The sequence below is a fragment of the Heptranchias perlo genome, chromosome 20, assembly GCF_035084215.1.
Source record: "Heptranchias perlo isolate sHepPer1 chromosome 20, sHepPer1.hap1, whole genome shotgun sequence".
NCBI classification, from domain to species: Eukaryota; Metazoa; Chordata; class Chondrichthyes; order Hexanchiformes; family Hexanchidae; genus Heptranchias; species Heptranchias perlo.
Window position 1 is genome coordinate 40,803,535 of NC_090344.1, and position 12,555 is coordinate 40,816,089.

General features: G+C 46.5%; 1 protein-coding gene across 1 annotated transcript; it reads right to left on the reverse strand.

The window, feature by feature from the left end:
- Positions 1-399: 399 nt before the first annotated feature.
- LOC137335740 (E3 ubiquitin-protein ligase MARCHF5-like) lies at positions 400-12,447 on the reverse strand. The gene is made up of 6 exons (XM_068001068.1): positions 12,331-12,447; positions 10,532-10,734; positions 8,417-8,547; positions 5,984-6,167; positions 4,130-4,296; positions 400-1,855 (listed from the first exon to the last, which is right to left on the reverse strand). The coding sequence occupies exons 1-6, from the start codon at positions 12,363-12,365 to the stop codon at positions 1,697-1,699; spliced, it is 879 nt and encodes a 292-aa protein (XP_067857169.1). The 5' UTR covers positions 12,366-12,447; the 3' UTR covers positions 400-1,696.
- Between the last annotated feature and the right edge of the window lie 108 nt (positions 12,448-12,555).

Genomic DNA, 12,555 nt, shown 5'->3' on the forward strand with positions numbered 1-12,555 from the left:
GGGGATGTGCAAGAGGCCAGAATTGGAGATCTTGGAGGGTGTACGACAGCAAGACTCTATATGCGCATCACTCACCTCTGTGCAGACGTGTTCATTCTCTTCCTGCAGTGTCATTGCCACACACCTTCTGGCTGTGTCCCCACATTCAGATATTTTGGGAGCAGTCCAGGAGGCTACAGAGAACGTGACAGGCCTTGTAATTCTTGCAGACCAGGAACACTTAAGTTTTCACAACTGTCATACCAGCCTCGGGGAGGGGAGGGGAGGGGAGCTGAGCTGAAAGTAATTCGCAGAAATAAAGCAAAAAAAGACTGGAACTGTCCAGGGATTAGACATGGCCATGATGGCAAGACTCCCTCTGACTGACTGGAATTTACCAGAATCACAAACAGGCAACAATTCAGAGGTGGCATTTTTATTAAATGGAACTTAATATTGATGATCCGATTTTCCAGCTTAATTATTCCAAACAGCTAAATATGAATAAGAAAAAAAACACATTTCAGAGCAATCGTGACTGTTGCCACTGCAAAGAGCAAACCAAATTTCATTAAAAATAAATTATTTTCTGCAGATTTTAAAAAGAACAATTAACGAGGCTTCAGCAAGTTTTCTAATCTACAATATTCTACTTTTAAAACACATACACAGATATATATATATATTTATTTATAAAATCAAGTCACTTAATTTGATGCACAAACTCTATTGCGGTCCTCACAGGGTTAAAAGGGTCAACACGTGAGGTAAGCCCAGGCTGCTTTAACCTTTTTGTGCTGCTTGTTTTAGCTACTGCAGCGAGCATGGAAAACTTTCTCTCTGTGGAGCAGAAGCCTGCGAAGCTCCAGTTAAACGCTGACTTCAACCTCTTGTCACCATGTTTCCACTCTTCCTTATGGCCTGATATATTGCAGGATCTGGCAAAGATTTTTCACTTAACACAAAAATCGCTGGGAGTCCAAACTGCTGACGTGACCTGGGGACCACTCACGTCCCCACCTCCCCTTTACGCCGGTGGCTGTTGGCAAATTTGCTGCTCCGAGTGCGTCCGTTTGTCGGCTGCCCAGCTGTGGGTTGTTGACAGAGCCGACAGTCAGTGCTGTCCCCTCTCCAGCCAAGGGCATGAAAATGCTAATGGGAGACAGGATATTCCAGCTTTCACACAGCCACTGAATGGGCCCTATGGTATTTCTCCTCTGGTGAGGAGGTGCCTCATCTCCCTGGGGAAACTACCCACAGCGGCACATTTGAAACCAGGAGCTGTGTGTGTGGCAATCGCAGGTGCAGACCCACGTCCTCCCACTCCATGGTGCAGCACTCCTTAGAATAGTCCTTGAGCAAGACACTGGTTGGGCTGGTGGCCTTTAGCAGAAAGTTACTGAGTGGCAGTAGTCTAAAGTTTTTTTTTAAAAAGGAATACCTAAATTAACAAAGCAGTAAAAATAATGAAATAAGGAAATGCCAATTAAGAAGGTGGGGGAAATATTCTGTCCTGCAAAAACTGACTCTTGTTGGATAAACCCAGCAATGAGCTGGATTCCAAGCCGGTGCTTGGCTGTCTGTGTATTTGGTGATGGCCCCTTAGTAGGATTATGCTGAGTGCCAATTCTAGTGGGCCAGAGAGTAGGAAGGAAAAAAGTCTATCCCAACGCAGCACCTGCTCACATCTCAGCTGATGATTCCCTCCCTCTGTGCTTCAGTCACTCCCCGAGTCTTCGTTGCCTGCTTGCAGTTCTTCTTGTTCCTCACCCCGCTCAGGGTAGTTGAGAATCCGCCGGTTTGCTTGGATGAGATATTGCTGTTGTCTGAAGTAAACTTTTAAAGCCCCTTTGATAGCAACGAAGGCAATCCCGCCCTACAAAAAGAGAGAAATTAAAACAGAAAATCCTGAACATGCACAGCTGACCAATCTGCATTGGGAAGTGAAGTGCACCATGGACAGGCAACGTTAGAATTAAAAAACCCATTACAATCATAGGATTTTACAGCACAGAAGGAGGCCATTCGGTCCGTCATGCTAATGCTGGCACTCTGAAAGAACTCTCCACAGTCCTATTCTCTTACTCTTGCTCCATCGCCTTGATTTTTTTTTCAAATATTTCTCCCCATCCCTTTTAAAAGCTATTATGAATTCTGCTTCCTGCACTATTTCTGGCAGGGCATTCCATGTCATAACACATTTCTCCCTACCTCTCCCTTCATTTTTCTGCTTTGGTCTTAAATTTATGCCCTTGAGTTACCAACTCACCAACCAGTGGAAATAGCTTTTGCCCATTTACCACCTTTTTTAAAAACTCCTCATAATTTTGAATTCCTAAGCATATTCTGTGGCTGAAGCTGTCCCTCAGCTTTGAGACTGTTTTTAATTGATGTAACATTAGGTTTAGTTTGATCACTTAAAGAAACCATTGGCCCAGGGATACAGAGATTCCTTGGAGCTGTTGGCCAGTCTAACTGATTTCACTGAGGCCTGTCTTAAGTTTAATTTAGGCTCGACACTTCCACCATCAGTCATAACACGTTCAAAGAAAAACACAGCAACTCTGCTTCTCCTTATTCCCTCTTCCCCTCCTCCCCTGAAGGCGTTGACTCTGAATGGGGTACAGGTTCCGCAGGCATCAACCACCCTCCAGTACCTTGCCCCAAGTTGCCGTACGTCATGCGAGGCTGGACAGTCAGTAGCAGCAGGATATTCGACTGTGGGGACTTTACCAATGGAGCCTCACCCAACCCCCCACCTTTCCAGCAAGAGTCACTAGAGAGCCATCAGGAGCAGGAATCCTGGCTGATTTTTCCTCTCCCTAACCCAGCACCCCTACTCCTGCCCCAGCTGAGGTAAGATGATTGAGCACAGACCAGGGATGGAGACAGGGACCTTCCTGGTCTGTATTGGTCAGTATCACATCAGGCCAGAAATTTACCACTGATACAGTGGGGGGTTGGTGTTGGGAAGGAAGCTCAAGAGATTGGATTTCGAACAGACATCCTCGATGTACTGAAGCTTGTGACAGACCCTGTGCCTTATCCCCCACCGAACCCCCAAGGGATTCAGTCTCGGTCTCTCTCTGAGGCAGGCTACTGCTTGAGGGAGATTCGAAGTGAGTGGGGTTAGGAGGCAAGCCAGGGATGTTTGAGGCACTCTGCTGTTGGAGCTCACTTCTCCATAACAAACTGCAACATTGAAACTGTGCAGCCAGCTCCAGTGACCACTCGTACCTCTCCACCAGAACACCACGTGAGAGCCTATATAGGGAGTATGGACAGGATATTCAACCATAGAGAGCATCACAGTCAAATGCGACCCTATGTTTACATGACATCTAAGGCACTTCTCAGCAAAGGTTAGGGGACAGTGATCGGGAACAGATTGCTGGTTTTAACTGTGCTGCTTTTGATGCAAGGCGATACCCCAAGCGTGTGACTATGTCGCAACTACAAAAACATCTCCATTTGGATTCCTGCAATCTTTACAGCTCTTGTTGGGCCTGATAGTTTCTTCCTAAAACTTGCAGTGTTCTAAATTACCATTCACGTTTTTTTTTTAAAAAGTGCAATCCAGAATCCAAAATTTCAGCATTTATATCGTGCCTAATCACATCCTTCAGGAAAAAGTCAAAGCGCTTCACAGAATGAACTGCTTTGTGAGTGAACTCAGCAGATCCCACAAGCAGCAGCGAGATGAATGACCAGCTAATCTATTTTTGGTGGTGTTGGTTGAGGAAGGAATGTTGGACAGCAACCGAGAAAACTATCAGCTCTCCTTCCAGGAGTACCATGAAATCTTTTAACATCGACTTGAACTGAGACATGTAGATAGGGCCTTGGTTTAAGGATTTTACCTGAAGGACAGGACCTCCAACATTGCGCTGCTCCCTCAGCATCAGTTTAGATTATGTGCCGAAGCTTTGAAGTTGAGCTTGGACGACTCACACCAGTGGCAAGGGCACTACCAACAGAGCTCCAATCGCACAGAAGGAATGCAAGGCCTTAAAGCCAGCCTCATTCAAGGTCACTGTTCAAAGCTGTAGATGATGCAGAGCAATCACAGAAACTGTACCCCAGCATAAGTCACCACCTTAAGGAGAGGAGGGGAGAAAACTGCAGGAGAACAGCGCGCGCGCACACTCACCAAAATAGTTCGTTGTAGGTTGGAGCTCACACTGCTAAATATTAGTTTCCCAACCATGCTGGAGATTGTGGGAAAGACGAGCGCGCCACACAGGATGCGAGAGACGGACATGTGATCACTCTGGTAGCTGGTTTCAGCTGGTATACGAGGAATGGGGCATCCGAAACCTACACAACGCAAAAACATTAATAGCAACACAACCTGAATGGCCCACACAAAAAAACACTCACACTCTCTCTGGTGGGGGGGGGGGTCTGTATTGCTTGATTCTCGACGTAGTTTGAAACAATTTAAATCAACTACCCTCCGGTCAGGTATAGCACATGACGCTCCTTCCACTCTGCCCAGCAATGTGCCTCAGACCCAATCTGAGACTGGGACTTCTGCTGTACCTGTGTATTTCCCTCACCAAGCTGTCCTTTGACCTCTCTAAGTAAGATTGCTAATTAATATTTTTAAATTCTCATCCTTCTTTCAAATCCCTTGATGGCCTCGTCCCTCCCTATCCATGTAACCTCCTCCAGCCCGACAACCCTCCAAGATCTCAGTGATCCTCCAATTCTTGCCTCTTGCACGTCCCTGATTTTAATCACTCCACCACTGGCGGCCGTGCCTTCAGCTGCCTTGGACCTAACCACTTGAATTCCCTCTCTAAACCTCTCTGGCCACCTTTAAGACGCTCCTTAAAACCTACCCCTTTGACCAATCTTTTGGTCACCTGTCCTAATATCTCCTTATTTGGCTCGGTGTCAAAGTTTGTTTGATAACGCTCCTGTGAAGCGCCTTGGGATGTTTTACTATGTTAAAGGCGTTATATAAATGCAAGTTGTTGCTTCATGTACAAAAGTAACTTGCAAGACCTTGGATTTTATTTGCCCCATGTACTCTTTTTTTTCCCCAATCCCCCCATCACCAAGTCCTGGGTCAGGTCTCCAGTACCACTTTCAAGTAATCGTGGTGCCATCCTCCACCTCTATTAGAAAATGATTGCTTCTAACGTCACACGACATGAGCACAATGGACGGGTCGGCCCTTCACCACACCCACAACACGACAGAACAGTGTCATATGAGCCATTCTACCAGCCACAACTAACCTCCCCACAACCAGACTAGTGTTGATTTCCACCTACAATGTGCATGTTCACTCCAATGTCACTTCCTGTTGGGATGTGTCGGCTCGCTTTAATATTCAATTTGTTTGTTTTCACTAATGTCATTTTTTTTTCTTTAGTTAATTTTCACTTGGGCTCCCAGTCCCAAGCCCCACCTTCCAGTTGATCTCTTTCATGTATGCTGCAGTCGCTCCCGAAAGCACCAGTACAACAGGGACAGGATAACGATTGTATGAGGTAGACCTTTACCCCAGCTCAGATTCCGACCCATTGCTCTCTCCCTGGCCCCCCTCCATCTCCCATCCCAAATGCAGCTCCCACCTTCATATCCAAGGTGAGGAAAGACCAGCTCTACAACCATCACAGGGCCAGAGTCCAAAGTGTGGCTCCAGGTCATAGTGTGAGAGAGTGTGAAAAAGATGTGTGAGAGGCATACAGAAACAGTGGGAGACAAACACGAGAACAGACTTATAGAAAATGAAAGGGAATCAAACATAGAGAAAAGGAAAGAGAAAGTGTTGGAGCCACAGAGATTGTTTTGTCCGTAAACACCACACGAGATCAACTACTTCCAAAAAAAAATTATACAGGTGGCAGGGAAAATTAGCAATGAAAAAGGAGGGGCTGAAAAGGATAATCTCAAATCTCTTGGCCTCCAGTCTGTTGTGAGTGCCCTCTGACAGCACTGCCATAGGGACCAACTCTGGGCAGTGTTACTGGGAGACAGGCTGGGGTCTCACCTGGGAAAATGTTGCTTAGAACCTGCAGCTTGTTGGAGTACTTGCGCCACATGCGAAGCACGAAATCCTCCCACCGGATCATCTTGGCCAAAATAAGCATCACTGGAATGGTGGGCAGCCCCATGAGCAGGAAGAGTGGGTCTGCCCGCTCCATCAGGTCCAGACCTTTCTTGTGTCCAACAACCTGCAGATAGATCAAGGCAGACCGAGTTACTCAACAGTGTTCCTCACGACCTGTTTGTTGACAATCACGAAGATTAGTGCAGATGAGGGCGAGGTCGTTCAGCCCCTCTCGCTCATCCTTCCGTCCCCCCACTGCCTCTTGAATGGTTGCAGAGTTTTTGCCTCCACTGCTCTGCATCCCACCCAATGCTGACAAAGAAGTTCACAAGACTTCCCATCTATTGTTGTTTGTCCTTCTCGTGATATTGCTCAACCCGCTGAGCAAATAAGAAATACCTCAAGATAAACCCATTTAATGTTTCATTTGCAGAAAAGATTTCTAAATAGATAAAACTTTTGGTCCTCTTATCTGCAATATTTCAGTATTTTTTCAACTGCTCACATCTGAAACTTGGGAACTATATTTGTCTCACTTGAAAGAATGATTGCCATACATATACATGCAATGCCTTAATGCCTAGGAAGTTACTGCAATTGCATAGAACGAATGAGCATGAAGAACTGTTTTTGATGTTTGACTTGTGCCAGCCAGATACCTATTTAACAAATCCATATCTTATCCCTCACCAAGTCCCACTCACCCATCACCCCGTCCTCACTAACCTACATTAGCACCCAATAACCCAATTTAAAATAGAACTTCCTTCATAGCCTCGCCCCTTCCTATCTCTCTAACCTCCTCTAGCCCTAGAACTCTCCATTCCTCTGACTCTGACCTCTTGCGCATCCCCTCCTCCCTTCACCCCGCTATTGGCGGCTACGCCTTCAGCTGTCCAAGTCCCATGCCTGGCAATTCCGCTCCGCCTCCCTCTCCTCCTATAGGAGCATCCTGGCCCACCACTCTGACCGAACTTTTGGCCACCCTTCCTGATATCCCCTCCTATTGCTCATCATCCATGTTATGATGTCATTCCATGTGAAGTGCCATGGGGATGCTTTTCTCCATTATAAGTGCTATACAAAATGAAAGTTGTTGTGCTAGTTAAGACATTCATTTAACAAACCCAACACCCCCCCCCCCCTCCACCAAGGCAGGGGCTGCTGCTTGGCAATAAGGTGCTTGGAACAGTTCAATGCAGCTTACAGGCTATGTAATGACCCATAGCTGGTTCATGAATTTTCTTGTGAATTTGATGCTCACGGGTGAGGAATGCCAGTGCTCATGAAGGGAACTTTGCCATTGCAGTCATCCAGTGTAGTAACCCAGAGTTCCCAGCTCAGAAACAGCATGGTGAGATGCAGTCAAGCTCCCTCTAGATTGCCCCAATTTCAGATCACCAACTGAGCGAGGTTGACAATTTAATGTAAATTTTCAGCTATGGGCCAAGCCCACGAGGAACTGGGCTGACAATTGGCCCAAACCCATGTCATGAAGATACTCTTGCAGTCAGATGGCAGTGGAAACTTTAATCTCAGTCTGGGCTAGATTCAAAACTAGGTCCCAGAGATACAACACCCGAGTCTTAGCAACTGTACCAGCTACATTCAGAAACACTTTTTCCCCTCTCTGCACGTCACCCCACGTTTTTGTAGCTGAACATTAGCTCAAAGTGAATCTTGCAAGAATTTACTCATCATCTCTATCATTCAGTAGAAAGTTCTGATTTCAGCAAGTCATTGCTTTAGCTGGAATGGAAGTAATTGTTTGCCTGCTTCAGGAATGCCACCAATCTGCACTGGCAGGATAGTGGATGTGCAGGTTCCTGCTCTGATCTACGATATGGGGAAAAGAGCACAGCACATTTATGAAGCTTTCACATTGGAGTCTGAAGATCAGATTGATTGACGTCTATCAACAACACGACACTCAAATTCTTTGTAAATAACAGTGGAGGCACAAATTTGCTCCATGATTACAGGACTTGCAATTTATTTGGGTGAAAGGATTGGGAACTTGTTGTGACGTGTCCACTAATGACGCTGACAAATCAGCATAGCTATCCAGCCATGTGGGCATCAGACTTAAGTTTGATCTGGTTCTCACCCGACAGCAAGAGTCACCAGCCTCGGGACATGGAGATCAACTGTAATCCCCAGCTGCACTCCGCTAACTCAACACTGGCCACCTGAAGCATTCCTTGTCTACACAACGGGTGCCTTTACCAACTGAACTGGCCAAAGACCAGCTTTTTGAAGGATTCCCTGTGTGGGGGGGTGCGGGTTTTGCGTAACGATTACTCGCATGAAGTGGGCAGTAATGTAACAATTCTTGGCTCCGGAGAAGGTACGTTTGACGGTGTGTCGGCGAACCTGCATCACAGTCACTGCTCCGTAAGTCACTGCCGACCAGTACACAGTCCCGACCACGATGCTGGCTGCTGCAAAGGGGCTGGCTTTGGACAGAATGCGATCAACTTGGTGCAAGGAGTACACAACTGGACCTGAGGAACAGAGTCATAGAACCAACGTCAGAAAAATCTTCAAAATAACACCCATTGCAAAATACACCATACTACACAAATTTCCCTTCCTCCGTGCATCCTTATTGCTTTGAAAGCAAGGCTCATTTTGCTGGCTCCTGTTGTGAATGCTTAAACTCTTCAGGAGTTTGGACAGTATAGAAGATCTTTATCTCACCATCTTTCTCTCTCTTTTTCATCACTAACTTATTGGCGCTACTGTGCTCAGCGCTTTTCTGGACTTTCTTGTACTTCTTGAGATTCAATTTTGCAAGCCTAAACCCTTCCATTTCTTAGCAACTTCACTTTCTGAAATTAAGACTCACCACTGCAGAGTCTCCTACTCTAACTCTCGAATTCCCACACTTGAATTCCTCCCTAAACCACTTGGCCTCTCCACCTCTCTCTCTGACTTTAAGACCCAGCTCTTTGATCAAGCTCACCCCTCCTAATATCTCCTCCTTTAGCTCAGTGTCCATCTTTCCTTACACCTTGTAAAGTGTCTTGAGATATTGTTCTACATTAAAGGCACCATAAAAATGCAAGTTGCTTTAGAAATATCAGGGGGCAGCCAGAGCCTCTGTTTAATGCTGCCTCTGATGGATGACACCTTCAGCACTGCAATCGTGTGTTAGTTTAGATTATACATGCAAACCCCGGTATGGAATTTAAACCTAGAGGCATCCTGCAGTGTAAAGGTCTTTACAACACAACCTTGTTGTCACCCAATCACTCCTTAATTTACCTAATCTCTTGCTCTTTTTAAACTTGATGGGCTGACATCCAGAGCACAGAACCATCATTCAAGTTTATCTTTGAAAAAATGCGTGAACTATGGCCGTGTAACACGACACACAGCCACATGTAGGTACACTACAACCAGTGGGATATGAAAGCCGATCCTTTTAAAAACAATCTACCCCGAAGGAATAAAACCCGTTCTCTCGTGGGGTGTCCTCTGTTAGAATTAAAACTACACTCTATACTTCAGAAAATGTCTTTTGGATTTATTTTTTAAATGGAGAAATGTGGGTTGAAGGGCCCAGGCCCAAAGTGCAGGCCACCATCATGGCTGAATAGAGTAGAAGAGAAGATGGAATTAGTCAAGTGGTGATGATGTGGCGACAAGATTGGGTTGCCCTTCCCCTGCCGATCTCTTCTGCTAAAGGTGGCATCTCTTGCTGAAGTACGTTTCCACGGACTCTAGCACCATACCAGTAGCCGGTCAAAGCAGCCATTCTTCAACTGTGAACCCAGGCAGTGAGTGAAAGGCTATTTAACCATGGGGACCTCCCAATGAGCATAACCGATGTTCACACATACTTATTTTCTAGTGGAGTCACTGGATGGGGACCAGGAGCAAGAACCCTGGTCCAGTCCCCACCACTTATACCGTCCATGCTAAACACTGGCAGACACCTATAATCGAGCAAACAGTATTAATTACAAAGGCGTCACTTATAAAACATTAAGCTCACTAGCTGTTTCTGGAAGCTTTGTCATAATGTTCACAAGATGCCACCAGCCCTTTTTAATGCTTCTGAATTTATTAGCTCTATAACGAAGACACGTAACACTTACTGAATTACTCCGATATGTTGCAGAGGCAAATCAAGTCCAGAGCATTCGGGAAAATCACAATGATCCAGAGATAGAGACCCGGGGACAAGCCACGATTTCGCTTTTTGTGTACATCACGCAGAAGGGACTGTATTACTAAATTGGTACCCTCTTAGGTTGGTATGTGTAATGGAAAGGTTGCTATTTTTTTGAGGTTGGAATGAAGCCACCTTTTTGGAGAGATCTTAGGCTTATGCAAGAAGAATGGCCTCCTAGGCAAGGTACCTGAGCGTGCATGGCACCCATAGAACCTGGACAGGAGGGGTCAAAATAGGTACATAAATACATTATGAATAGAAGAAAAAGTAACTCTTTAGCCTTTTAAGGCAAAAGTCTCCTTACGTACCTAACTTTGGGAAGACAATTAAGTACTCTGTATTGCACTGTGGACATGCCACCCGGCCTGTGCTGTTCCCCTTCTGCTTCTCATCAAGCCATCGTTGTAAGCATGCCTGGTGGATCCATTTTGTAGATCCCTTACATCGACAAGGGCTTACCCATTCTGCAGATCGATCATCCAGGTCGGTGGCAAAGCACACCCAACAATTCCTGCAGAAAACAATTAAGGGAAAATACTGTCAAACAAAGAAATGAGTTACTGTGGTATTTCATCAACAGAAGCAGAATCCATAATAACTTTAAAAGGAAGCAGATATATATTTTTTAAAAAAGGAAAATTTAAAAGGGAACAGGGCAGGGTTGCCAGCTGTGGTTGGAAGTGTTCCTGGAAGGTTGCATCATAAGTTGGTTGGTTTGTGTAATGGAAAGGTTGCTATTTTTTTCTGAGATTGGATTTTAAGACACAGTCGCAGCGAGATTCACTATCTTAGACCTCCTGCCTCCAATAAAGGTTTCAAGAAAATAAGGTGGAAAAAAATTACACTTTTTTTCTTGTAAGGAATCTTACAACACCAGGTTATAGTCCAACAGTTTTATTTGAAAATCACAAGCTTTCGGAGGCTTTCACCTTCGTCAGGTGAGTGTCGGATTCCTTGAAAATTACCGCATATATATGATGTGGAGATGCCGGTGATGGACTGGGGTGGACAAATGTAAGGAATCTTACAACACCAGGTTATAGTCCAACAATTTTATTTTAAAATCACAAGCTTTCGGAGATTATCTCCTTCGTCAGGTGAGTGAGTGAATGAGAGGTTCTCAAATTGCATATCTTATATGTAACAAATTTACAACACCAAGTTATAGTCCAGCATTTTGCTGGACTATAACTTGGTGTTGTAAAATTGTTTACAATTGTCAACCCCAGTCCATCACCGGCATCTCCACATCATATCTTATATTAGGCTGGGACACCATCACACCAATCAAAGGTGTAGTTGGTGTTCAGACAGGTTAGCCACGGAAAACAGTATGTCCCAGTATGCTGAATACACAATGGGTCAAATTACACAGACAGAGAGAAAGAGACCCGAAAGGCAGAGAGAGAGAGAGAATGTCCAGTTGTATTAAAAACAGATAACTCTTTTTTCGCTGGTGGGGTTACATGTAGCGTGACATGAACCCAAGATCCCGGTTGAGGCCGTCCTCATGGGTGCCGAACTTGGCTATCAATTTCTGCTCGACGATTTTGCGTTGTCGTGTGACTTTTTTTCTTAAACGCTGCTGTGATTTTTTTTCTATCAGGTTGCTCATCTTCCTAGAGATGAATGCCGGAGACGGCAGGGGAATCCTGGAGGGCGAGTAACACTAGAATGGGGGCTGGGGACCGAGAGGGAGGGGGGGAAGGGGACCGAGAGGGAGGGGGGGGAAGGGGACCGAGAGGGAGGGGGGGAAGGGGACCGAGAGGGAGGGGGGGGAAGGGGACCGAGAGGGAGGGGGGGAAGGGGACCGAGAGGGGAGGGGGGGAAGGGGACCGAGAGGGGAGGGGGGGGAAGGGGACCGAGAGGGGAGGGGGGAAGGGGAACGAGACTGGTACAGGTAGACCGGACCTCCTTCCGTGTTTAAAGTGCGGGGAAGGAGGATCCGGTCACTTGCAGGGCGAGAGGGCCTCGCTGCCTCCCAGTCAACTCCATACTGGGGGAGGCCCGCCCGCCCGCTCTCTCTCTCTCTCCTCCGGGCCTCGCTTCCCCTCCCCCGGTCACCTCCGGACCGCGGGAGGCTCCCCCCTCTCCTCCTGGCACTCACCGTTCCAGACCGGCTAACCCCTCCCCCGCCGCCATATTCCCAATCAGCGAATGTGGATCCGGCAAAATCCAGGCCCAGGCCCCGGGCCGACCGACACCAGAAACCAGCACAAACCCCGCCCCCACTCGCCAGCAGCTTCGCGGATTCGCAAACCGATTGGCTGGAGGAGGGAGCGGCCGTCCAATCACAAGTCGGTTTCCCTGACGGACCTATCCGTCTATTGGC